Below are 27491 nucleotides of genomic sequence, written 5' to 3'. Positions count from 1 at the left end.
CCAATCGTCTCCCCCCCCACCCCTCTCCCCCTTTTCTTCCTAATGTCTCAACAAATGAAACTGATTTGTAAAAAAGTTACATGGGGAAAAAAATACGAGAGACATTGCACACTTTTGTAAATCATCAAATTTTTAATAAAAAAAACCGCCAAAACATTCCCACCACTGTGGAAATGTCCGCCTGGCTTAAATATAGGACAACTGGCTTATTACACCAGAAGCTTAACATGAGTCAACAGTGTGATGCAGCAACTTTTTTATATATTAAATAATAATATTGATGACCCTCCCTCACTGTAAGGTCCCTGCATGGCTCACAACATTTTAAAATACAGCATTGAAAGGTGTTGATTTATTAATTTTACAAATGGGGGGGGGAATAACAAATTTTAACTCTAATAAAAATAATGTTGAAATCTTAGTCTGCTTCAACAGAAGTATAGTGTCCGGATCAAGGGAAGTAATAGTCCCAGTCTGTTCTGTCTTGGTCAGACCACACCTGGAATACTGTGTCCAGTTCTGGGCACCATAAATTAAGGAAGAGATTGATGAGTTGGCAGGTATGAGGTGGAGAGTGACCAAGATGACCAAGGGCCAGGCAGGAATGGGCGAGACCACCTCTCCATCCTGACCCTCCCAGGGAGGAGGAAGAGGAAGAAAGTATAAAGGGAAGTCACAGTTCAGAGGAAGATGAGGATAAAAGTTGGGAAATCATGGGAGAGCCAGAGCAACATCTGGCTGACATGTCATTAGTAACCATTCTAGACCCACCATGTCCCAGAACCCGGCGAGCCTTGAAAGTAGGAGAGCAAAGAGCTCAAAGACAGAGGGTACTTAGCAGCACCTGCAGAGGAGGTGATGATGATGAGTTAGGAAGTGGGAGAGACTGGGGGTGGAGATTCACTCAGGACAACACCATTATCCAGGAGGCTGGGTTCTATGGCCTCACTCTGTAAGCTTGGGGAGGGGAGGGGAGGGGAAAGGACTGTAAGAAACTTTTCCTTGTCTTTATAGTTTCCTGGGCAATCAGCCAGGAACCGTTGATAGCACCCTAACATTGGGCATGTTTAGTCTGCATAGAGGCCTACATTTGTTATTTTCATTTATACTTACTGCTATGCCAGAAAGGGCATTGTATAATTGGAGGGATATTCCTCTAAAATTAAGAAAAATAACAGGAGTGACAGTGGACATCTTTGTTCCATGCAGCGACTAATTACAAAATTTTGGTAATGTGAATTCCCTGTGATCTATGTGATCTATATCTTCCAAAGTATTAACAAATTTTCAACCAAATACAAATTTCATAACTACTTCCATTAAGTTGGTTGGTTCTACATGATCCAATGAGGGTAACGGTTTTTTAAAATGAAACATCATTTTTCAAGAATCTCACTTCCCTACCTTCTTGAAAAATAATATTTTAAGAATCAGATGCTATCTTTAGCTTTTGCTGTCAGGTGCTCCTTTGTGTTCAGATCAGGTCTCAGCAAAATAATGTAGCATTTGGGAATGAAGATGCAGCCCAGGAGCCCAGCACTGGAGGCCAAGATGGAGAAAACCTGAACGGCTACCATGTATTTCCCTTTGGTGCTCAGGTAGGTGGGCACAAAGGACACCCAAACACTGCAGAAGACAAGCATGCTGAAGGTGATCAGCTTGGCTTCATTGAAGGCCCCAGGCAGCTTCCTGGCTAGGAAAGCCACCGTGAAGCAGATGGCAGCCAGGAAGCCCATGTAGCCGAGGGCAACATAAAACATGGCCACAGACCCTTCGTTGCATCGCAGGATGATCTCCCCAGGCTGGGAGTGCATGTCAGAGTCTGGGAATGGTGGCGAGATCCCCAGCCAGATGGTGCAGATGACAACTTGGACACAGGAACAGGAAATGACAATGGAGTTGGCCAGACTCTTCCCCAGCCATCTCCTCACTGAGTTCCCTGGCTTGGTGGCCAGGAAGGCCAGCACCACGGTGATGGTTTTTGCCAAGATGGAAGAGACAGCAACAGAGAAGATGATGCTGAAGGCCGTTTGTCGGAGAAGGCAGGTCCCTTTCCTTGGCCTCCCAATGAACAGGAAGGAGGACAAAAAGGAAAGCAGGAGGGAGACGAGGAGGATGTAGGAGAGGTCCCGGTTATTGGCTTTGACTATGGGAGTTTCGTTGTATTTAATAAAGATTCCTAAATCAAAGCTTGTGGCTAAGGACCCCAGTAGGGCAAGGGAAAGTAGGACAACCCCCAGAGATTCTTCGTAGGCTAGGAAGGTGATATGCTTGAACACACATTGATCTTGGTTCTTGTTTGGATGCTGGTTTTCTGGGCATTTTTGGCAATGGTCTGCATCTGCGAGAGAGAGAGAGAAAGAGTAATGTCTACTACTCTGGATTCAGCCAAGCCCAGAGCAGTATCTACCCTCTTGGGAGAGATTCAGCTGTCGACCAAGTCAGTCTGAGAGAGCCACAGATCACTACAGGTATTTAATTAGCTCTACCCCAAAGAAATTTGGAATGGATTCCAGGGCTAGAGATCCCCAGCTTGGCCTCTGGCAGGTTGGGCTGCTTGGAGCCCCCTATAATAGGACCAAAAGGAGGATCAGGGGTCTGTGCAGAAGTCTAATATCCACCCTAGGTCCATAACAATCTCTCTCCTTAAAGACCCCGGGACAGTTAAGTCTAGTCAAAGGCAACCATGGGGTGCAGCATACATCTTGCTTCAGGCCAAAGGAGCTGGTGTTCATCTCGCTTCAGGCCGAGGAGAATTGGTTTTGAGAGATTCCTGACTGAACCCTTCTCTCTTCCCCAAGGCCAGCCTTCCCTTTGGAGTCACCCACCTTCCTGAGCGGAGATGGTCCCTTCTGCACAGGGAAGACATTCATAACAGCAAAGAGGCTTCCCTTCCTGAATCACCTTGACGGATCCAGGGCGACAGCTTTCCACACACCTGGAAGTAGGAAGGGTCTAGGCACAAAGACGAAGAGCGTCAGTGAGAATTGTTGTTTGAGAAATAGTATGTTGTCATCTGCTGAAACTAAGCATTTCCCATCACTGTCCATTACATGAATTATTCATGATTAAATTCAGAAAAAAAGAAAGGACCTCCATTAAATAAAGTTCTGTATATGGGCCATTCACTACTGATAGAAATACATGTAACAACCGAAAAGCAAGGAACCCCCCTTTCCCCATACACACAGTTTAGCAGGAAGCCTCCTTTGGCACCCAGCTGAGCAGAGGAGCTGTAGGAACTATCTGGAACAACAGCCCAGTGCTGGAGTTGACAGGCAACTGAGGGCAGCAGCCCACAGAACAGGGAGCACTTATTAGAGCTCATAGAAAAGACAGCTAAATGACAAGCATGATTCCCACTCCCCGTCACCTGATTGAGCCACTTGGGCCACACAATGGCCTCCTGGTCGATGGTGCACTTCAGGTCTGGGGATCCCTGTCTGTCGATACTCCCAAACTTCACTCTGAGGACGGATTTATTGGGGAACACCACCCAGTTCACAATGTCCAAGTCGGCTGTCAGCTCCCCGTTCTCATCCAAATACACTCTGTCCATGGAAGAATTGTAGAACTGGGTGTTTCCTAGGAAAGGGTGGAGCTGGAACAGAATCAAAGATGAGAGCATTTAGAATAAAGGGAAGCATAGGCCCCTGTTTTGCTAGCCCAGAAATGGAAAGTCAGCGAGGTCCCAGCTAAAGAGGATTGGCAACTTAAGTGGACAGAATATGGAGAACGTGCAGATTTAACATACAGAATAAGAGAGCAAGAAGAAGATACATTGAAAGAAGAGTGGAAAGCAGTTATTGAATATATGGAAAATAACTGTATAGAGCTGAAAATGGTGGCAGCATTAATAATAATAATAATAATAATAATAATAATAATAATAATTTATTATTTGTACCCCGCCCATCTGGCTGGGTCTCCCCAGCCACTCTGGGCGGCTTCCATAAAAACCAAAAATACACTAAAATATCACAGATTAAAAACTTCCCTGAACAGGGCTGCCTTAAGATGTCTTCTGAATGTCAGGTAGTTATTTATTGCTTTGACATCTGCTGGAAGGGCGTTCCACAGGGCGGGCGCCACTACCGAGAAGGCCCTCTGCCTGGTTCCCTGTAGCTTTGCTTCTCGCAATGAAGGAACCGCCAGAAGGCCCTCGGCGCTGGACCTCAGCGTCCGGGTAGAACGATGGGGGTGGAGACGCTCCTTCAGGTATACTGGGCCGAGGCCGTTTAGGGCTTTAAAGGTCAACACCAGCACTTTGAATTGTGCTCGGAAACATACTGGGAGCCAATGTAGGTCTTTCAAGAACGGTGTTATGTGGTCTCGGCGGCCGCCCCCAGTCACCAGTCTAGCTGCTGCATTCTGGATTAGTTGTCGTTTCCGAGTCACCTTCAAAGGTAGCCCCACGTAGAGCGCATTGCAGTAGTCCAAGCGGGAGATAACCAGAGCATGCACCACTCTGGCGAGACAGTCCGCAGGCAGGTAGGGTCTCAGCCTGCGTACCAGGTGGAGTTGGTAGACAGCTGCCCTGGATACAGAATTGACCTGCGCCTCCATGGACAGCTGTGAGTCCAAAATGACTCCCAGGCTGCGCACCTGGTCCTTCAGGGGCACAGTTACCCTATTCAGGACCAGGGAGTCCTCCACACCTGCCCGCCCCCTGTCCCCCAAAAACAGTACTTCTGTCTTGTCAGGATTCAACCTCAATCCATTAGCCGCCATCCATCCTCCAACCGCCTCCAGACACTCACACAGGACCTTCACCGCCTTCACTGGTTCTGATTTGAAAGAGAGGTAGAGCTGGGTATCATCTGCATATTGATGGACACCCAGTCCAAACCCCCTGATGATCTCTCCCAGCGGCTTCATATAGATGTTAAAAAGCATGGGGGAGAGGACGGAACCCTGAGGCACCCCACAAGTGAGGGCCCAGGGGTCTGAACACTCATCCCCCACCACCACTTTCTGAACACGGCCCAGGAGGAAGGAGCGAAACCACTGTATAACAGTGCCCCCAGCTCCCAGCCCCTCTAGACGGTCCAGAAGGATGTAATGGTCGATTGTATCAAAGGCCGCTGAGAGATCCAGCAGAACTAGGAAACAACTCTCACCTTTGTCCCTAGCTCACCGGAGATCATCAACCAGCGCGACCAAGGCAGTTTCAGTCCCATGATGAGGCCTGAATCCTGACTGGAAGGGATCCAAATGGTCCGCATCCTCCAGGCGTGCCTGGAGTTCTTTAGCAACCACGCGCTCAATCACCTTGCCCAAGAAAGGAAGATTTGAGACTGGGCGATAGTTGGCCATACTGGCCGGGTCTAAAGATGGTTTTTTAAGAAGCGGTTTAATGACCGCCTCTTTCAGCGGATCTGGGAATGTTCCCTCACAGAGGGAAGCATTCACCACCCCGCAGAGCCCATCGCCCAGCCCTTCCCGGCTTGCTTTTATTAGCCAGGATGGGCAAGGATCCAGGAGACAGGTGGTTGGTTTCACGCGTCCAAGCAGCCTGTCCACATCCTCGGGGGTAACGGATTGAAATTGATTCCATGCAACTTGACCAGACAGAGCTCTAGCACTCTCCCGCCCCGGCACTGCTCCCACGGTGGTGTCTAGCTCCTTCCGAATATGAGTGATTTTATCTGCAAAAAACTTTGCAAAATCGATGCAGGAGATCTTGGGGTCTTTACAAGGCCCCGGTGGTAAAGGTGGTTCCATTAAATTACGAACCACCTGAAAGAGTCTCCTGCTACTATTTTCTGCAGATGCAAAAGAGGCGGTGAAGAAAGTCTTCTTCGCCGTCGCTATCGCCACTTGGTAGGCTCGACGTTGAGCTCTAACCTGTGTCCGGTCAGATTCGGAGTGAGTTTTTTGCCACCGACGCTCTAGCCATCTCAGCGATTGTTTCATCGCCCTCAGCTCCGAAGAAAACCACGGAGCTGTCCGGGCTCCATGCAATCGGAGAGGGCGCTTCGGAGCCAGACAGTCGATAGCCCTGGTTAACTCCGCATTCCAGCGGGCCACCAGGGAATCAGCTGAAAGGCCATCAACATGGGATAAAGCATCCCCTACCACTCTCTGGAAACCATTTGGATCCATTAAGTGGCGGGGGCGGACCATCCGAATTGGTCCCACCTCCCTGCAGAGGGGAAGACAAATTCAACCCCGTAAATAATGTTTGATGGATGTAAAAGTAGAAAACTGATTTGAATGGTTATAGTAAAATATGCAGGGGTGTATAAGATGTACCAATGGACCAAGGAAAGAGAAGAAGGGAAGTCACTGGATATTTGTAAAATGTTTATTTGGAATTGTTATATTGAAAATTTAATTAAAATTATCTAATAATAATAATAATAATAATAATAATAATAATAATAATAATAGAGGAAGCATACTGACAATCCACTTCCCCTTTGCTTAGAGCTGGTTGCAAACTCAAATAGTCATGGAGGGATCTTGTCACTTTTGGTTCATACTCTTTTCTCTCTCACATAAACCCCAATCTTAAATTCAGTTCTCCACATTTCTGAACCATTTTTAAAATAATAATAGAAACTCATTCTTCAGCATTTCTGTGTGATTTTCTCCTAGTAAGCATGTTTTTGAAGGATGCTGCCCCCTTGGATTGTTTCAGAAATTAGGTTTGTTTTTCCTTTCAAGGCAAACTGAATGAAATCTCTAATATGGGCTTCAGCAGGGAAAGGCAGGAGCTTGGTGGAGGGAGCAGAGAGCCAGAGCAGAGTCAAGCGGGTGTCAAAGGAATAGAGACTAGAGACAGCCTGATCAATGTCATCTCCCCTGCCAAAAATAATTCCAACTTGCGGGGAAAGGAGAATTGGGCACATGATGGGAGCAGTTGCTCGGGGGGCTGTGCAATGAGGCAAGAATAAGAATAGCAAACAGAAATGAAAAATGTATATGTATTAAGGAAGGTTGAAAATGGAAAATGGCTAATGTGTTTTGCAAACTTTGGGTTTTTTCCATAGTAGTTTTTTTTCTGAAGGGCTCCAGGCTCTTGCTGAGATTAAGATGAACTAACTGGTTGTTGTTCTCTGCTAGCTAACGCGAGTGTTGTAACCTTAGATCATGTGACGAAGGTATTGGATTGCAATATCTCCTTTTTGAAGGGAGTTGCCCTTTAGTCTTTGGCTCCAAAACTCAACAGAGTCAATATGTAAAGGAAGCTGTCCAGATGGTAAAGCAAACAGCCTGGAGGCTGAAAGGCAGGAGAGAGAGAAAGAGGGAGAGAGGGAGAGAGGGAGAGAGAGAGAGAGATCCCGAGCCTGTGTTGGACAGAATGATGTTCTCATTCTGTTATAAAGAGTTCTGTGAGCAAAGAGTGAATAATATTTCTATGGGCCTGGACAATAATTCATTTCCAAAAGGAAATGAATGCTTCCAGTTCTTATGCTTCTAATCATTTCAAACTGCACAATATTCAATATCTGCAACACTACAATCAATTGTCATGCTCAGTTGAGATGTCTATGAAGGGAAAGAAAATACCTGCCATGGCTGTAGCCTTTGAAGTCCCATTCTCTCAGTTTCCCTCTGCTTAGATCTAGATGAATATGCAGCATTTAAGGCACGAGCCACGGCTTGCAGAGTGTTGTAGATCCTGTAGCTGTCTAGAGAGAGGATTCTTTCCAGATCATCTTGGGGAAGCCTCTCCAGTTTCTCTCTCTCTCTGCATCTTGTCCGGCCTTTCACTGAGAATGCATGCTTTGAATAGGAACAATTAAAAGCATCTTCCCAAAACTTCTTAATACCAAAGAAAAAGGGTAGAAAATTGCCGTATTTTGCCCCTTTACTTGTCTCAGTGAAGAAGGAAAATATACCATGGATGTGTTGGAAAGATATGTCATTATACATCAGCTCCAGGGCGACATCCCACAAAACTGTTGTGATGAAGATTTTTCCAACAATGAATTTCATCACTGTGTCAAAAATCTGTTGTATAATGAGTAGTCCATCTAAGAAATAAGTCATTTCCCCATAGTAAACAAATACACGCACTTGCCTCCACTTGTGGAATGGAAGATGAGACATGTATACTCCATTTGTATTCAGTCCTTGGATGCTTTGTGAGATGACAACACAGACACCGCTCTTGACGAGCACGGGTGTCAAGCTCTTCAGGAACCTCTCTCCATTGTCGGTGTCTGGTGCAAGGAGGCCAATCAAGGTCCATCGGAAGTGCTGGAGCAGCTTGACAATCCCTGGGTACAGGGCTTCTTCTTTGGGGACCATCCGGTAGAAAAAAGGGAAATGCCTCTTATCATTCAGAACATGAGAGACAAAAGCATAAGTGACCTGGGAAGAGAAGGAAGATTTGTTGATGATCTCCGGCGGGCTAGGGACAAAGGTGAGAGCTGTTTCCTAGTTCTGCTGGATCTCTCAGCGGCGTTTGATACCATCGACCATAACATCCTTCTGGACCGTCTTGAGGGGCTGGGAGCTGGGGGCACTGTCCTACAGTGTTTCCGCTCCTTCCTCCTGGGCCGTGTTCAGAAAGTGGTGGTGGGGGATGAGTGTTCAGACCCCTGGGCTCTCACTTGTGGGGTGCCTCAGGGTTCTGTCCTCTCCCCCATGCTTTTCAACATTTACATGCAGCCGCTGGGAGAGATCATCAGGGGGTTTGGGCTGGGTGTTCATCAGTATGCGGATGATACCCAGCTCTACCTCTCTTTCAAATCAGAACCAGTGAAGGCGGTGAAGGTCCTGTGTGAGTGTCTGGAGGCAGTTGGAGGATGGATGGCGGCTAACAGATTGAGATTGAATCCTGACAAGACAGAAGTACTGTTTCTGGGGGACAGGAGGCGGGCAGGTGTGGAGGACTCCCTGGTCCTGAATGGGGTAACTGTGCCCCTGAAGGACCAGGTGCGCAGCCTGGGAGTCATTTTGGACTCACAGCTGTCCATGGAGGCACAGGTTAAATCCGTGTCCAGGGCAGCTGTGTACCAGCTCCATCTGGTACGCAGGCTGAGACCCTATCTGCCTGTGGACTGCCTCGCCAGAGTGGTGCATGCTCTGGTTATCTCCCGCTTGGATTACTGCAATGCACTCTACGTGGGGCTACCTTTGAAGGTGACCCAGAAACTACAACTAATCCAGAACGCAGCAGCCAGACTGGTGACAGGGAGCGGCCACCGAGACCATATAACACCGGTCTTGAAAGACCTACATTGGCTCCCAGTACGTTTCCGAGCACAATTCAAAGTGTTGGTGCTGACCTTTAAAGCCCTAAACGGCCTCGGTCCAGTATACCTGAAGGAGCGTCTCCACCCCCATCGTTCTACCCGGACACTGAGGTCCAGCACCAAGGGCCTTCTGGCGGTTCCCTCACTGCGAGAAGCCAAGTTACAGGGAACCAGGCAGAGGGCCTTTTCGGTAGTGGCGCCCTCCTTGTGGAATGCCCTCCCACCAGATGTCAAAGAGAACAACAACTACCAGACTTTTAGAAGACATCTGAAAGCAGCCCTGTTCAGGGATGCTTTTAATGTTTGATGTATCATAGTATTTTAATATTCTTTTGGAAGCCGCCCAGAGTGGCTGGGGAGGCCCAGCCAGATGGGCGGGGTATAAATAATAAATTATTATTATTATTATTATTATTATTATTATTATTATTATTATTATTATCTTGTTTGATTTCAGATCAAAGCCTAAATATTTCTAAGCCCAACATGAGATTGGGAAGGTCTTAGGAAGGAGGAAGGTCTAGTGCAAGGACCCTTTGGTGGGAACGGTGATTTCCTTGAAGGTTGTGGCAGCCGTAAAGAAGGCAAATTTGATGCTAGGGATCAACAGGAGGGTAGTTGAAAATAAGACTGCCAATATCATAATGCTATTATACCTCTCTCCATTCCTACCTGTGGGATTTTATAGATGCCCAACACGTTTGAAATCTGGATGGAGTTTTGAGAGTCGGACCCTTCGAGAACAGCCAGTAAGTTAGTCTGTTTACCACAGCTGTAGTTTGGAAAGTTCAGCTGCCCAATGGACAGCATGTCTAGCAAAGCATCATAGGTCACCCTTCCATCAAAAAAGTTCTCATGGATGCTGTAGCCCAGGGTGATGTTGGGTAACAGCTTTTGATTCTGGTTGATCGCTTGAATGGCATACAAGAAGGAGAGGAGCTGCCAGTACTTTGTGGGTCCTTTCCTGGGGGGAGAAATTATATACATGCCAACACTGTCCAAGTGATATTTCTGTTCTACCTCTAATATTCAGCTCTACCTCTTTCAAATCAGAACCAGTGAAGGCAGTGAAGGTCCTGTGTGAGTGTCTGGAAGCGGTTGGAGGATGGATGGCGGCTAACAGATTGAAGTTGAATCCTGACAAGACAGAAGTACTGTTTAGGGGGGACGGGAGGCAGGCAGATGTGGAGGACTCCCTGGTCCTGAATGGGGTAACTGTGCCCCTGAAGGACCAGATGCGCAGCCTGGGAGTCCATGGAGGCGCAGGTCAATTCTGTGTCCAGGGCAACTGCTTACCAGCTCCCTCTGGTACGCAGGCTGAGACCCTACCTGCCCGCAGACTGTCTCGCCAGTGGTGCATGCTTTAGTTATGTCTCGCTTGGATTACTGCAGTGCGCTCTATGTGGGGCTACCTTTGAAGGTGACCTGGAAACTACAACTAATCCAGAATGCGGCAGCTAGACTGGTGACTGGGAGCAGCCGCCGAGACCAAATAACACCGGTCTTGAAAGATCTACATTGGCTCCCAGTACGTTTCCAAGCACAATTCAAAGTGTTGGTGCTGACGTTTAAAGCCCTAAACGGCCTTGATCCAGTATACCTGAAAGAGCGTCTCCACCCCCATCGTTCAGCCCGGACACTGAGGTCCAGCTCCGAGGGCCTTCTGGAAGTTCCCTCACTTCAAGATGCCAAGTTGCAGGGAACAAGGCAGAGGGCCTTCTCGGTAGTGGCACCCACCTTCCCACCAGGTGTAAAAGAGAAGAACAGCTTCCAGACTTTTAGAAGCAGTCGGCCATGTTTAGGGAAGCTTTTAATGATTAACAGACCACTGTATTTTAATATTTTGTTGGAAGCTACCCAGAGTGGCTGGGAAAACCCAGCCAGATGGGTGCGGTATAAATTTTTATTATTATTATTATTATTATTATTATTATTATTATTATGGATCTAAGACAGTGATTAAAAGATCCAGAAAGCACTATCATAATTCCACTTTGAGAATGTAGATATTTCCCCCTTTTATGTTAAATCTAAGGCAAAAATACACTTTCTCCTACCATCATTTTTCAGAAGAATCCTGCAGAATCAGCCCCAAGGCTCATCTGTTCCAGCATTCTCAAGGCGGCCAACCAGATGCACATGGTAAACTGAGAAGCACAATAACACTTCCCCTACTTGAGATTCTCAGTTACTGGTACCCAGAGGCATAGTGCCTGTGACAGTGAATAGAGAACATAGCCATTGTGACTGGTAGCTGCTGAGAGCCTCATCACCCCCAAATTTATCTGTCATAGGGATCTTCTTATGTTCTTAAAGGCAGGTACCAGATCATGAGAAAGGCCCCAGAAAGTAACTGGAGATGAGTTGGATCTCATGGAAATAGTAGCAACACCAGGAACTCCATCCCCACAAAACGTCTTACCAATAAAAGCTGGTGGAAGGACATTGGCTAAAGATATGAGGATGAAACATAGTGTTTGTGGCAGAGATGACCCCACTGATGAGGTGGTCTCCTGGCCTGAAATAATTAGGTGAATCTATCTCATCCCTTTCCAAAGACAAGAGGCATTTTGTCTTCAGTTTCCCACAGTCCCCATAAGGCAGTAGAAGCAGTAGAATGAGGACCATCTTTTTTCCTCCCAGGAACGAGCACCTCCCTTACAAAGAATTACAAGTCTTTTGTTGTGGTCCTTGCAAGATGCAGTAACTTTCTTCTTACTAACGGAGCCCTACAGAGGGGTCACATCTGAAGTGGAGAGAAGTCAAGCCAACCTCATTCTGGTGCAGTTATCATCTGTCCTAAATCTCAGCCCCCCTAAGTTTTGGGTGGCTCAGGAGGCATATATCTGCCAGACCTTTCTGCCTCAGATCCATAACATCACATTTAGTGGACTCAAATGTGATCTTTGGAGGGCAAGAAAACCACACACACTATCATTTTGATAATTATATGGAAAAGCAGTACCACCTCTGCAAGTTCCTAGACACTTTATGGAGCTCCACCTGCAACTGCAGGGCTGAAGAAAAACATGTTTCCGAAGACTCCAAGATCTGCCTCCAAACTGTGAGATGCAAATGCCAAAGATTGGTGGAAAATACCAAGATTAAGAGTTAGAAGTAACCTGAACTATCATACGTGAGCCCTGGCAGAATCCCCCCCCCCCCCCGCGCGCGCACTGATGCTAACACAGGATAGGGCTATTCTGATGAATTTGAGAGGTGAACAAGGGAACTGAAATTTCACGCAAAGACAGAGGCGATTCAGCAGATTTTTTTGTAGGTTTCTTGTTTTGTTTTTGTTCTTGTTGTTATTATATACTTTTTGGTCTTATCCTGTATTTTTATGCTGTGAACCACCCTGAGATCATTGGGTGAAGGGCGGTGTACAAATTTAATAAAGAAACAGACAAACCAACACTTGGAATTCCAAAAAAGCGTTCCACAAGGTGCCTCCTGGGTAAGCTTAGTAGTCATGGAATAAGAGAAGAGGTGCTCTGGTGGATCAGGAATGGAAGTTGCAGGAAGCCGAAAATTGGTTTAAGTGGATAGTCCTTCAAATGGGGGGGGGGTGCCAGATGTTCTTGACCAAAATCTCACAAGGACAATCTGGCCACATCACGTTGCACCAACTAGAGATTCTGCACCAGACCCAAGGGCAGCCCCAGAAAGAGTGCATTGCAGTAGTCCAGCTCCAAGTTTTCCATTACTCCAGTGGTCACAAACAGCCATAGAGGACACGTGGGTCTCTAGTGACAAAGGTGTATCCAAGAGTACCCCCAAATTATGCACTTGCTCCTTTAGAAGTGGGAATCATCCAAAAAGCCTACAAATTGTGTTCCAAGCTTCTGTTTTCCTGTCACTCCCTAAGTGATGGAAACAAGACAACAGCATAACATTGGGTCCAAATGAGCCACAACTCTGTTGATTACAGATGTGAATGGTTTGGCATCGGCATTGCGTATAGCCACTTATTCCACCCCAGTCCATCTACTGGGGGTGCATCTAAGGGTAATCCACACCTGCCCCCCATGACCTACATCAAGTAGGGGTTACCACTGAGGGGTCCCTGTTGGAGGAGTGCTATGGCCCTAGCCCCCGCCTGGGCATCTGGACAGTTTTGATGTGCAGGTGTAAATATAACCTCTAGGACCCATAGAAGGAATGGGGGGAAGGCATGAGATTAAGCGTAATTTCGGCATTTGAATCTTGTATTACATTTTGTTGTATGCTAGGTTGGCAGGAGCTGGGACAGAGCAATGGGATCTTGCCTCTGTCGCACAGATTTGAACAGGAAACCATCTGACCAGCAAGCCCAAGAAGCTCAGTAGATCACACTGCTGGAAGAGTCGCTCGGTTGCACACAAGTCCGACAGTCCACAGCGTGTTCAGAAGCAAAGAGAGAGACAGGAGCTGAACAGCTGAGGGAGGAGTTGCCCAGGTACAAGATAACGACAAGGGAACCCAAAAGGAGGGGGCAGCTAGTTCAGATGTCTCTTGAGAGTGTTGGGAACCCCCCTCACCACCAACTCGGACTGAACATAACAGAGAGCAAAGAAGTCAGAGGGAGGGAGGAACTTCCCATTGGCACCTAAGATGCTACGGAAGTCGGAAGGAGGATTTAGAGCAGCCAACAGCCCTCCTTGCAAAGAGCTGTGTATTTCTGCTTGCAACATGATGCTGTAATAAAAGGACTATAAATAGATCAACTGCTTGTTAATTCTTATCTGTGATGTTACCAAAGGGAGAGGAGAACTCTCCACGCCTGACACAACATCACTCTTCCCACTTCCCCTTTCCTTTACTTCTCATGAAAACTCAAGGGATTTGTCCAAAGTTCTCCTTTGGGTCCACTAAAATGGACCCCATTTTTGAGAGGAACGTGAGGTGACATCCTGCTTCTGATTCAGTCAATGAATCAGTCAACCAAACAAACAATAATGCTCTCCACCTGATTCAAGTCTTCTCCAGACACCCTGCTGATTCAGCATTCGTCCTGATTTACTTGATTATGTGGTGCTCTATAATTATTATTATTATTATTATTATTATTATTATTATTATTATTTATACCCTGCTCTCCCCAGCCAAGGCCGGGCTCAGGGCAGCTAACAAGCAATAATAAAAACAAGTTGAATGAATACAACTTAAAAACAAGAAAATACAACATTAAAACACTAAAACATTAAAATGCAGCCTCATCACAGCAGGAGAATTGAAAAAGAAAGAGGGGGAGGGAATCAAATTGACTCCAAGCCAAAAGCCAGGCAGAACAACTCTGTCTTACAGGCGCTGTGGAAACAAATCAGATCCTGCAGGGCCCTGGTCTCATGAGGCAGAGCGTCCCACCAGGCCGGAGCCAGTGTTGAAAAGGCTAATCTAACTTCCTTAGGACCCGGGACCTCTAGGGTGTTGCTATTTATGGACCTTAAGGTCCTCCGTGGGCCATACCCATTAATCCAAAATGCGGCAGCTAGACTGGTGATTCGGAGTGGCTGCCGGGACCACATAACACCAGTCCTGAGACATCTGCATTGGCTCCCAGTACATTTCCGAGCACAATTCAAAGTGTTGGTGCTGACCTTTAAAGCCCTAAATGGCCTCGGACCTGTATACCTGAAGGAGCGTCTCCACCTCCACACTGAGATCCAGCACCGAGGGCCTTCTGCCGGTTCCCTCATTACAGAAACCAGACAGAGGGCCTTCTCGATAGTGGCACCTGCCCTGTGGAACGCCCTCCCTTCAGATGTGAAGGAAATGAGCAGCTATCTTCTTTTTAAAAGACATCTGAAGGCAGCCCTGTTTAGGGAAGTTTTTAATATTTAATGCTGTATTGTTTTTAACATTTGATTGGAAGCCGCCAGATGGGCGGGGTATAAATAAATTATTATTATTATTATTATTATTATTATTATTATTATTATTATACTGGGAGAGGCGGTCCAGTAGGTACGAGGGTCCTAGGCCGTGAAGGGCTTTAAAGGTCAAAACCAGCACCTTAAATCTGACGCTGTACTCCACCAGGAGCCAGTGCAGCTGGAAAAGCACTGGGTGAATATGCTCCCATGGCAGAGACCCCGTGAGGAGCCTCGCTGCAGCATTCTGCACCCGCTGGAGTTTCTGGGACAGCTTCAAGGGCAGCCCCGTGTAGAGCGAATTACAGTAGTCAAGCCTGGAGGTGGCCGTCCCATGGATCACTGTGGCCAGGTCGGGGCGGGAAAGGTAAGGGACCAACTGCTTGATGAGGTGAAGGTGGGAAAATGGAACATTTGTTGTGATTTGTGGGCAGGGAGATTATACAATATTCAATGGAATATCTACCCAGATTTGCATAAGAGGGGATCACATGCCTTCCTCCTAATCATTTAATCATTCTCCACTTTTCTGTGCGTTTTTGTGTAACTTTCAAAATTGCAAACCATTTTTAAAAGGGGCCTTCTTGCACTATGGCAGAAATCTTTAATTGCAGGAAAACAAAGTTCTGCCATGCGCTGGAATCCCTCCTGCAAAATATTGACTGTCTGGAGGCACACTCTGATTTCTTGGGTTCCAGTTGCCCCCATATGCCAGGACCATGAACTTAGGTGCTTCTCAGTTGAAGGTGCAGCAGCAGCTGATGCTGAAGTCCTGACTGAACATGAGTATGCTGCATCTGAGAATGTTACGATTGTGCAAAGTGGAATTTAAAAATCCAAACCTACAAGGGGGTAAATAATGCAGCTGACTGTAAACACAGCTGAAACGCAATCTCATGAAATGTGCATGATGGTGAAAGTTGTGGTGTCAGTCCACTTTCAGTGAGGCTGATGGGCCTTTCCTCTCTCCTACAGGCCGCTAATGGAAGGTATTTGAGCATCTGAGGGTGGACTCGTTTTATTTTCTGTGCTGGAAACAGCTGAGAGTTTAGATGCAGAAAGAATTAGAAATGTTGTTTTCATTCAGTGGAGGGGGGCACTTTTTCATTCCAGTGGCTATCGTGGGAAATTCTGGAATGTCCTGTCCTTCCTGGCTTCCATTCGTGAAATCAATCAGGACCCCAGGCTCTTACCCAACGTCACCATTATTCTAATGCAAGGAGGACTTCTGATGCCCTGCTAGACCTGCTCTCTACTGGGCACGCAGACATTCCAAACTATGACTGTGGGAAGAGGAATAACCTGTTGGCTGTTCTTGAAGATGCTGAACCTGATATTTCTAGACATATGTCACCTGTGTCAAGCATCTACAAAATCCCACAGGTATGGCTGGTTTGGTGTTAAGAAGTAATTGTGCCTCTGCCATGGGCTTTTCATTCTTTCCTTTTTGGACTCTCCCACAGGTGAGGGTGGGATGGAACCTGGAAGCAGGAGCACTCAACACTGGTGTCAAATGCCCAATGCTACCCCACCACTGCTTTTAAAAACCATGTTGCTTGTTTACAATGCATTCAAAACACAGTTTTTTGAGTAATGTAGCTGAATCCCTAGTCTAATATTCTGGGATGTGATTCAGTCCCACAAAATATTGAGAGTCTGGAGGCATTCCTGGAAGACCTCCTCCCGTTCTACATGGTCAGCATTTTGTCTTGTTCTTTGTGTGCGTGTGTGTGGGACTGTAGTTGGTCAACCATCTGAGATTTGTCCTGAAACCACATCAAAGCACTCACCTCTCCCTTTGCGTCCTGGGCAAGTTATGGATACATTCTTCCGACTCTTCATGATAAAACCCAGTTCCCCTTTTTTCTACCAGATGGCCCCAAAAGTAGATCCCCAGAATCTGGGGGTTGTCCAACTGCTCCTGAATTTCAGATGGATGTGGATTCCCATATTGCATGGGAAAGTGCTTAAAACAATAACAATAGCAATAGTTTATTTATACCCCATCCATTTGGCTGGGTTTCTCCAACCACTCTGGGAGGCTTCCAGCAAAATATTAAAATACAATAATTAATCACATATTAAAAGCTTCCCTAACAGGGCTCCCTTGAGATGTCAGACAGTTGTTTATTTCTTTGACATCTGGTAGGAGGGCATTCCACAGGGCGGGTGCCACTACCGAGAAGGCCCTGTAACTTCATTCTCGCACTGAGGGAGCCAGAAGACCCTGGGAGTTGGACCTCAGTGTCCAGACATAGGGATGGGGGTGGAGACACTCCTTCAGGTATACTGGGCCAAGGCGGTTAAGGGCTTTAAAGATGAGCACCAACACTTTGAATTGTGTCCAGAAACGTACTGGGAGCCAATGTAGGTCTTTCAAGACCGGTGTTATGTGCTCTCTTCAAAGATAACCCCTTTCTAGATTAGTTGTAGTTTCCAGGTCACCTTCAAAGGGAGCCCCACATAGAATGTGTTGCAGTAGCCCAAGCGAGTCCTCAACACCTGCCCGCCCCCTGTCGCCCAAGAACAGCACTTCTGTCTTGTCAGGATTCAACCACAATCAGTTACCTGCCATCCATACTCCAACCACCTCCAGACACTCACACAGGACCTTCAGCACTTTCACTGGTTCCGATTTAAAAGAGAGTTAGAGCAGGGTATCATCCGCATACTGATGAACACCCAGCCCAAACCCCCTGATGATCTCTCCCAGGAGCTTCATGTAGACGTTAAAAAGCATGGGCGAGAGGATGGAACCCTGAGGCACCCCACAAGTGAGAGCCCAGGGGTCTGAACACTCATCTCCCCCCACCACTTTCTGAACACGGCCCAGGAGGAAGGAGTGGAACCACTGTACAACCCTCAGCTCCCAGCTCCTCTTGACGGTCCAGAAGGATGTTGTGGTCGATGGTATCAAAGGCCACTGAGAGCTCGAGCAGAACCAGGAAACAGCTTTCACCTTTGTCCCTAGCATGCCGGAGATCATCGACCAGCACAACCAAGGCAGTTTCAGTCCCAATATGAGGCCTGATTCCCGGTTGGAAGGGAACCAAATGCTCCCCATCCTCCAGGCATCCCTGGAGCTCTTCAGCAACCACCTGCTCAATCACATGAAATTCTTCATGGGAAGCTAGAAGCATCTTGGAAGAGAAGCTGTTTCCACATTTCTATTACGCTTCATGCCCTGTACAGTGTTACCTCAGGTTACAGACGCTTCAGGTTACACTCCGCTAACCCAGAAATAGTACCTCGGGTTAAGAACTTTGCTTCAGGGTGAGAACAGAAATTGCGAGGGAGCAGCGTGGCAGCAGTGGGAGGCACCATTAGCTAAAGTGGTGCTTCAGGTTAAGAAGAGTTTCAGGTTGGAATTGACCAAGAAAGATGTTAATCTATTATTGTATGCCACAACTGCGGCAACTGTATGCCACAACTGCGGCTAAAAAGTGGAAAACTCAAGCATTACCAAGAGTAGAAGAATGGCAGATGAAGATGATGGATTTTATGGAGCTAGCCGTCCGCGACCAGAAGGAGGAGGAACACCACAAAGAATGGAAGAAATTTAATGATTATTCAGCTAAATTTGTTAAGCTAAAATAACTGGAAATAGCGTCCAGATACTTAATGGGCTTAGGATTGTATTTATGTTAACTGATAAAATAATATGTTTAATACAAGAAGGAGAAGATTTAAAGATGTTAATGTTTAATTTAAAGGGTATTATAATTGGGATTTGGAAAACCATTATAAGGATATGCAATGAAATTCAACTAAGGGGAAACGAGGAAGTCGTTTTACAAAGTAAATAACTGTTATTTTCAATAAGGTTATGATTTATGTTTGTTATGCTTTGTTTGTTTTATGTTTTTGTTTGTCGTTGATATTATAAAAACTAATAAAATTTTTGAAAGAAAAAAAAAGTTTCAGGTTAAGAATCGACCTCCAGAACTAATTAAGTTCTTAACCTAAGGTACCACTGTATGAGTTTTTTGATGGCGGGTGAGACCTGCCCTCTTTCTGAAGCTCTTCCCACATTCCAAGCATTGATATGGTTTCTCCCCTGTATGAATTCTTTGATGGGAAGCGAGACTGCTCCTCTGACTGAAGCTCTTCCCACATTCCAAGCAGTGATAGGGTTTCTCCCCTGTATGAATTCTTTGATGGGAAGTGAGACTGTCCTTCCGACTGAAGCTCTTCCCACATTCCAAGCATTGATAGGGTTTCTCCCCTGTATGGATTCTTTGATGGGAAGTGAGACCCTGCCTGTGACTGAAGCCATTTCCACATTCCAAGCACTGATGGAGTTTCATCCCTGTATGAATTCTTTGATGGGAAGTGAGACTGTCCTTCTGACTGAAGCTCTTTCCACATTCCAAGCATTGATAGGGTTTCTCTCCAGTATGAATTCTTTTGTGGGAATTGAGAACCCCACTCTTTAAAAAGCTCTTTCCACATTCTAAGCACTGATAGGGTTTCTGTCCTGAATGAATTCGTTGATGAGAAGTGAGATTGCTGCTCTTACTGAAGCTCTTTCCACATTCAAAGCACTGATAGGGTTTCTCCCCTGTATGAATTCTGTGATGGGAAGCGAGACTGTCCTTCCGAATGAAGCTCTTTCCACATTCAAAGCACTGATAGGGTTTCTCCCCTGTATGAATTCTGTGATGGGAAGTGAGACTGTCCTTCCGAATGAAGCTCTTTCCACATTCAAAGCACTGATAGGGTTTCTCCCCTGTATGAATTATTTGATGGGACATGAGAGGAGTGCTCTGACTGAAGCTCTTTCCACATTCAAAGCACTGATAGGGTTTCTCTCCTGAATGAATTCGTTGATGAAAAGTGAGATTGCTGCTCTGACTGAAGCTCTTTCCACATTCAAAGCACTGATAGGGTTTCTCCCCTGTATGAATTCTGTGATGGGAAGCGAGACTGTCCTTCCGACTGAAGCTCTTCCCACATTCCAAGCACTGATAGGGTTTCTCCCCTGTATGAATTTTTTGATGGGAAGTGAGACCCCAACTCTGACAAAACCTCTTTCCACATTCCAAGCACTGATAGGGTTTCTCTCCTGTATGAATTCTGTGATGAGAAGTGAGATTGCCCTTCCGACTGAAGCTCTTCCCACATTCTGAGCATTGATAGCCGTTCTTCCCACTGTGAGTTCTTTGATGGGAACGGGAACTCTGACTGGAGCTCTCTCCATACTCCCAATTTTGATATGGCTTCTCCACTGTGTGGATTTTCTCATGGTCTCCCCCATTCTTCATTTCCAATTCATCACCACCTACAACAAAGACAGAAACTAATTAGAACCTCAGGAAGAAATGGAGCCCCCAATCATGGAACAATGCTAATGAACATTTGTGAAAGAGGAAGAACAGAAGGTGTGAGGTCTTTCTACAGAGGTCATGGCCTTTGTCGACCAGCATTCACAGACGTATTTTTGAGAACCAGAGGTTCAGAAAGTCTGGCTCTTCTCTAGGACGGATTTTTGTTGCCACAATCATGAAATCCATGGAAAGGGTGACTGTCAGAAGGCCGTTTTTTCAGTTAGGTCTGTTCTCAACTGTCGAGTGAAAGAGAGGTTTTCCGTGAGAGCACCTGCTGCCTGTTTTATGCTGCTATGTGCCTCAGAAAAAGTCTGTAAAGTCTCATATAGACAGAAGCACTTGTAATTCACTCTTCATACCTAATGTAGCAGTATTATTTGATGTTGAATTATTTTGGTTTTTTGAGTGTAGCTTATTGTATTGAATAACGAATGGGATAAATGTAGAAATAATCTAAATCCGTAAAGAATAGATATATAGATCTATTAGATATAAGCACATGTAAACGTGTTTTAGTATATCAAGTAATGTAATGTGTTCTGTATAAACTCTAAACAGAGAATATTGTGGAGGCTTTTCTAGAAGAAAAAAAAGCTATGTTTTTCAAGGGTCAAACAACCCGGGACAACCTCCACACATATAAATATCACAGAAAATGGGTTTGGGGTCCACCAAATCCAGAAAACCACGAATAATCCAGAAAGACAGGTGCAGAGTTGCAAAGTGACACGTTTTACCTCAGAAACTGACATTAACATTTTGACCACTTTGCCAGTGCACTCTTAATTATCCTCTCAGAAACAATTTTTAAAGGCAGATTGAAAAGTAGAAAGAAATCTTTAGGATGCATAGAAGAAATTTTACACAGTGGAATAGGAGAATGAGAATAGTGTTATACAGATTTGAAGTGATACAATGTATTGAGGCAGATGTCTTACTGCCAGAGAAATTCTTCACAATTTAGAGAAAGTTTATAAATTTAGAAGATGTCATCGCAATTTAATAAGAAACTTTTTTGGTCTAAGACATGAAGAAAGGAAAGATTACCAGAGTCATGTGACAGAATTTTAACTATCATTGAAAAGTTAAAGCTGGCAGAATATTCTATGTCAGAAAGGGAGCTATATTCTAGGATCTCTTGGGGGGAAAATTTGACGTTTTCATATCCAAATTTAACACTCTGAATTAGCAGAGGAACACATTGAAGTTGCTGGGCAGTTCAGACAAACCTGGTCATTGTTTAAAAAGGCATGACTAGACAAAGAACATTCACAGTTGATCTCCTTCTATTCAGGGTTCATGGTGGGGATGTTAGAATCCCAGATGCTGTTGGTCTCCATCAAAATAGTGGAGGTTCAGCACATAGAGGTATGTATGGAATTTCAAAACTGATCTTATGATCCAACGGGGAGCTTTACCGAGAGGGTCCATGATCCCACGATTCTCCTCCTTGACTTCCTTATGCAGAGTTTGTTGCTTCTACTGCTGTGTGATGGAGCAGTAAGTTTTTTGACACTGGTAGGGCATTCAGATCACGGCACTGGCATTAGACATTTTGAGCTGCCAATACATCGTGGTGGCCGGGGAGCTGTGATGTATTCCTAGCTCAAATTGCCTGCAGATAACAAAGGCGCAGGCAGGCAGGCAGGCAGGCAGGCAGGTGGTGGAGCCCAGAAAGTTGCTCACCTTCTCAATCTCCACCTGCCTGCCTGCCTCCCCCCACCCCCAGGCTGAGCAAGCCCCAATCCCTCTCTGGCTCCATCCCTCCATGTCCCCATCTCCCCTCCCCTGGAACTCACCAGATCTCTCTGAGAGCCCTAGAGAGGAATGCTCAGAGGTTGTGAGGAGGGATGCAGGAGACAACCTGACCAGGTCAACCGTCCATCTTCCCCCTTCCATCCTCACTAGCTTTGCAGGATCCATCTCTTTCATCCTTCCTGAAGAATCAAGGAGCCAAAACAAGCTGCAGGGTCCTGGGAGAGAGGAAGAAGAAAGGGAGCCTCAAAGGCCCTGCAGGGAAGAAGAAGAGAAGATGAAGCGTTTGGATTTGATATCCCGCTTTATCACTACCCGAAGGAGTCTCAAAGCGGCTAACATTCCCCTTTCCCTTCCTCCCCCACAACAAACACTCTGTGAGGTGAGCGGGGCTGAGATACTTCAGAGAAATGTGACTAGCCCAAGGTCACCCAGCAGCTGCATGTGGAGGAGCAGAGATGAGAACCCGGTTCACCAGATTACGAGTCTACCGCTCTTAACCACTACACCACACTGGCTCTCACTGGATTCTCCTGCCCCTGGAAAAGCACAAATGGGGCAGCCCCTTCCCAACAGAAACCCCATTTATAAACCTTTCCAGTGGTTCCAATTTCCTCTGTTTACTCCTCTCCCCACTTCGTAAGGCCGGCATGGTCTGCTCACTAGTGACCTGAGAATAGATCCCATTGAATTAAATGGGGCTTATGGACAGAACTTGGTGCAAAAACCAGGCACCATCTTGTCCCCAAGCCTGAAGACTGCAACGCCAGGCATGCTTATCTATGGTATCATAAGGCAAAAGTTCATAAAAGTATTCATAGTCATAAAAAGAAACGAGATTCTTAAAGTTTGGGGGGAAATATAAAGATTTATTTGAAAAGAAAACAGCATGGTGACTTTCCCCATTAGAAGCAATATCTTTGAAAAAAGTAAATATGAGGATAAATTGGCCGACATATAAAGGAGCTGTTAACAGAAACTGACAACCAATTAAAATTAAAGGACTTTGAAGAAGTAAGAGAAAATGTAATGGACTGGTTACAATACTTACAACTAAATGAAACTTTTAAAAATCATGAAAAGAAAGGATTTAGTTATCAAGTGTCAAGATTTCAGAGAGAAATAGTAGAAGGTAGAACAAAACTGCTGTCAAAAATGAATGATCTGCTTTTGGAATGGGACACTAAAGAGGACCAGGTCAAATGCGTTATGATAAAATGGGTGAAGGATGTGGGAAATAATAAATTAAGGACGGACTGGGAAAGGCTTTGGAAGTTAGATTTGGAAGTTAGGCCGCTGAGACCACATAACACCGGTCTTGAAAGACCTACACTGGCTCCCAGTACGTTTCCAAGCACAATTCACAGTGTTGGTGCTGACCTTTAATGCCCTAAATGGCCTCAGCCCAGTATACCTGAAGGAGCGTCTCCACCCCCATCATTCTGCCCAGACACTGAGGTCCAGTGTCGAGGGCCTTCTGGCGGTTCCCTCCCTGCGAGAAGCCAAGTTACGGGGAACCAGGCAGAGGGCCTTCTCGGTAGTGGCTCCTGCCCTGTGGAATGCGCTCCCACCAGATGTCAAAGAGAGAAACAACTACCAGACTTTTAGAAGACATCTGAAGGCAGCCCTGTTTAGGGAAGCTTTTAATGTTTAATAGATTATTGTATTTTAATATTCTGTTGGAAGCCACAAAGAGTGGATGGGGAAACCCACCCAGATGGGAGGGGTATAAATAATAAATTATTATTATTAGTATTATTGGTTTTAAATTTTCTAGTGTTTTGATGGTATTTGTCCCCGGTTAAATTAGCAAAAATGTACTTCTCACTTGCTGGATCAACACCTTGTTGTGGTGAGTGGGTTTGCACGTTCCGATGACCCTTGTGAGCGAAGCCACCGGGAATCTTGTGCTCCCAGCAGGATCACCCTAGTACTTTACTAATAATAGTGGAATTGATGCAGAGAGTGACTCTTCTGAATATTCCTTGTATACCAGTAGTATACAAGGAATCTTTACAACCCCAACCTGGAAATAGAGCCCCATGTGCTTCCCCATCTCTGAAGTCCCACCTGGCCCTGAGGGAACCGGATTCGCAGGAGAAATAGTTCCCCTCTCCTCTCCTCGGACAAGTGAAAGGAAGTCTCCTCTGCTAAGAGATGACAGCCCTGCTTGCATGGAATTCACATTTTGCTGACCACGCTGCACTGATTCTCCCAGTCTCCTTGCTAGAACAGAGGAGCAGGAACATGATGGTACAGCACTTTCTCCCTCGTCACAGAAGGAGACGCAGTTACAACCATCTCAAACCAATGCGAAGCCCTTGCTCCTGCAAAAATTACCCACAATGCAACTGTGTGACAATCATGTGACCTAGCTTTTATCCTGGAATGTGGCCGGCTGGTCCGCATCCAGCAGAGATCCTTGTTTTAAAGACTTTCTCTCCCACCATTGCATCATAATGATTCAGCGGATTTCATTCATTCTCAACTGGGGCAGATCTAGGGGTAAAGCATGGAAGAGCGAAAGGGGGCCTGGGGGTCTTAGTCTCCACTCCCCTACGTGCCATTTCAAGCCCTCTCCCCTCATTCAAGTTATAAGCCAGGGCAGTGTTAATCCAATTCAGCCACCAGGCCCGGTTGGTAATTTATGCTGATGTGACCCCAATGAGGCAGAAATCTCAGATCAGAGACTTGTGGATTGAAAGGGAAATTTATACCACTGACCTTATTTTGCTGAACCCAAAGGCATCTGTAGTTTTAGGAGGGAATCTCAATGCCAGACTGGGCCCTAATGATCATGCCCTTTATGCACAGCACAAATGGTCTCCTCCCAACCGTGAAGCCAGTGGATTCCTCCTCACCCGTTGTTCCAAAGATCAGAAATCAAACTTTGCAGGCATCTGCTTGGCTCAAACAGCATTCAGGCTAAACCTCTACATCTTAAATGGTGCCCTCGAAAATGACTATCCCGACCTCTCTGGCTCCAGAAGGAGAGCTATAGACCAGGGGTCAGCAACCTTTTTCAGCCATGGGCTGGTCCACCATCCCTCAGACCATGTGGTGGGCTGGGCTATATTTTGAAGAAAGAAAGAAAAATGAACGAATTCCTATGCCCCACAAATAACCTAGAGATGCATTTTAAATACAGTGGTACCTCAGGTTACAGACGCTTCAGGTTACAGACGCTTCTGGTTACAGACTGCGCTAACCCAGAAATAGTACCTCAGGTTAAGAACTTTGCTTCAGGATGAGAACAGAAATTGTGCTCCGGCAGCACGGCAGCAGTGGGAGGCCCCATTATTATTATTTAGCTAATGTGGTCCTTCAGATTAAGAACAGTTTCAGGTTAAGAGCAGACCTCCGGAACGAGTTAAGTACTTAACCCAAGGTACCACTGTATTCTACTCATGGAAAAACCAGGCTGATTCCTGGACCATCCAGGGGCCGGATTTAGAAGGCGATTGGGCCGCATCCGGCCCCCGGGCCTCAGTTTCCCTAGCCCTGCTCCTGACAATGTACTCCAAACCTGCCTGGTGTTTTTACACGAGCAGAATGTGTGCTTTTATTGAAAATGCATCTCTGGGTTATTTGTGGGGCATATTCCCTAGACCAGATATAGTTTCCTATATAGTTTGATATACAAAGTACGTCCTGGAGGCTGACATCCGTATAAACGACCAAACTGATTAAAGAACGAAAAAAGCTGAGCTACGTTAGAAAAGCGATCCAGTAATAAGAGATCTGGCTCTCATCGCCCTGCTAAAAATGTAGCAGTTTCTGCTTGGAGAAAAGACACAGTAGCGATACTGGCCAAGAGGAAGACCCCCCTCCTCCTCCTCTCTTTCTCGGGACTCCAGGGCTCTCTCTGCAGAACGGACCTCTGGAACGAATTAAGCTCTTAAGCCGAGGTACCACTGCGCATGCAATCTGAGCATAGATAGTAGGACTTCACCGCATTAATACTCCACGGAGCATCAGCACTGCATTAGTCACTGCTTTGAATCCAGCACAGAGCATGTATGTCTTTGTGCGTCCAACTTCCATCCTGCTTCCAGCTCCACTCACTCAGACAACTCTGGCTTTCGTTCTCCTACCTGGCGGCTAGGTGGAGGCAGGGAGGCCCACTCATATGTTCTATGGCACAGGGCAACTTCTTTGGTTGTGCCAGCCATGGCACCACTCAAAATCGGTCTCATTCACACATTAGCATGACTAAAAAGGTAAAATAAAATACTCAGGAGTCCGACTGGTACAGAAAAAGGGTTCTTTACTTACAATTAATTCATTTTAACAATAATGGCCTTGGATCCTAAGCCTATGTAGCAAATGCATAGTTTGGGGGTACTCTTGGATACGCCTTTGTCACTAGAGACCCACGTGTCCTCTATGGCTGTTTGTGAACAGGAATAGTCTGAGCACTGGAGCACTGGAAAACTTGGAGCTGGACTGCTGCAATGCACTCTTTCTGGGGCTGCCCTTGGGTCTGGTGCAGAATCTCTAGTTGGTGAAAAATGATGTGGCCAGATTGTTCTTGTGAGCTTTTGGTCAAGAACATCTGGCACCACAGCCCCCCATTTGGAGGACTATCCACTTAATACTATTTTCTGCTTCCTTTAACTTCCATTCCTGATCCACAAGAGGACCTCTTTTCTTATTCCAGGGCTACTAAGCTTATTCAGTACAACTGTAAACTCCCCCTGATGTCACCGCCGGCTGTGCCATGGCCCTAGCCACCAGCAAGGGTGTCGGACAGGATCCACGAACGCCAGATTCCTTTACCGGAATACCCATAAAGTGGAGAGGTAGGCGATGGCCACACCCTGCCCTCCAATACACAAACATGGCCTAACCGCCAATACCCCAAAAGTTGTGACGATTTGCTACGAGGTAGGCGAAAAACCAAGTGGCCGATGCCAATTTGCCAGTTGGATGAAAATTCCTACCAGGCCCCTTGGGCAACCAAGGTGACCAACCACAGGTCCATAGCAAGATCAAGAACCAAGCAGTGAACTAAAGAGAGGGTGGGTGGGTGATCTGATGAAAATCAGCAGCGCAATGAAAGATTACCCAGAACGGAACCCCCATGCAAATGGTGAGTTGCCTGTATTTAAGTTGTGTTGTATTGCAGAAATAAAGTTCTGTTTGGTGGGGATAATAGCAAATGCTTGGAGTTCTTTGTAAAGCTCAGAGAACGCGCAAAGAGACAAATCTTTTGCCCTGCCAGACCTTAAACTTTATTGTGTGGCTATTCCCTCCCCCCCACAGGTGGAATAAATGAAGACAACGGACACAGAGTTTTAGGTTAATGGGCGAAAATGGCCACAACTTTATTGATTACAGGAAAGAAG

At 46.1% G+C, this 27491-nt stretch overlaps 2 protein-coding genes across 3 annotated transcripts; both read right to left on the bottom strand.

Moving 5' to 3' along the window:
- Positions 1-1215: 1215 nt before the first annotated feature.
- LOC307208360 (vomeronasal type-2 receptor 26-like) lies at positions 1216-8344 on the bottom strand. Its single transcript, XM_079963002.1, has 4 exons — positions 7516-8344; positions 3374-3601; positions 2829-2955; positions 1216-2341 (listed from the first exon to the last, which is right to left on the bottom strand). Exons 1-4 carry the CDS (start codon positions 8257-8259, stop codon positions 1431-1433), a joined length of 2010 nt encoding a protein of 669 aa, XP_079819128.1. The 5' UTR covers positions 8260-8344; the 3' UTR covers positions 1216-1430.
- Positions 8345-18519: 10175 nt separating this feature from the next.
- Positions 18520-24281, bottom strand: LOC307208707 (uncharacterized protein). Of its 2 annotated transcripts, XM_079963587.1 has the most exons (3): positions 24214-24281; positions 22188-22398; positions 18520-20342 (listed from the first exon to the last, which is right to left on the bottom strand). In XM_079963587.1, the coding sequence occupies exons 2-3, from the start codon at positions 22318-22320 to the stop codon at positions 19024-19026; spliced, it is 1452 nt and encodes a 483-aa protein (XP_079819713.1). In that variant the 5' UTR covers positions 22321-22398; positions 24214-24281; the 3' UTR covers positions 18520-19023. The 2 variants fall into 2 exon arrangements, with proteins under 2 accessions (XP_079819713.1, XP_079819714.1); XM_079963588.1 differs by lacking the exons at positions 22188-22398; positions 24214-24281 and adding an exon at positions 21807-22046.
- Positions 24282-27491: the final 3210 nt, after the last annotated feature.

The sequence above is a fragment of the Podarcis cretensis genome (assembly GCF_951804945.1).
Source record: "Podarcis cretensis genome assembly, chromosome: 2".
Lineage (NCBI taxonomy): Eukaryota > Metazoa > Chordata > Lepidosauria > Squamata > Lacertidae > Podarcis > Podarcis cretensis.
Note: the sequence above shows the minus strand (reverse complement) of the source record. Positions and strands in the feature narration are given on the sequence as shown.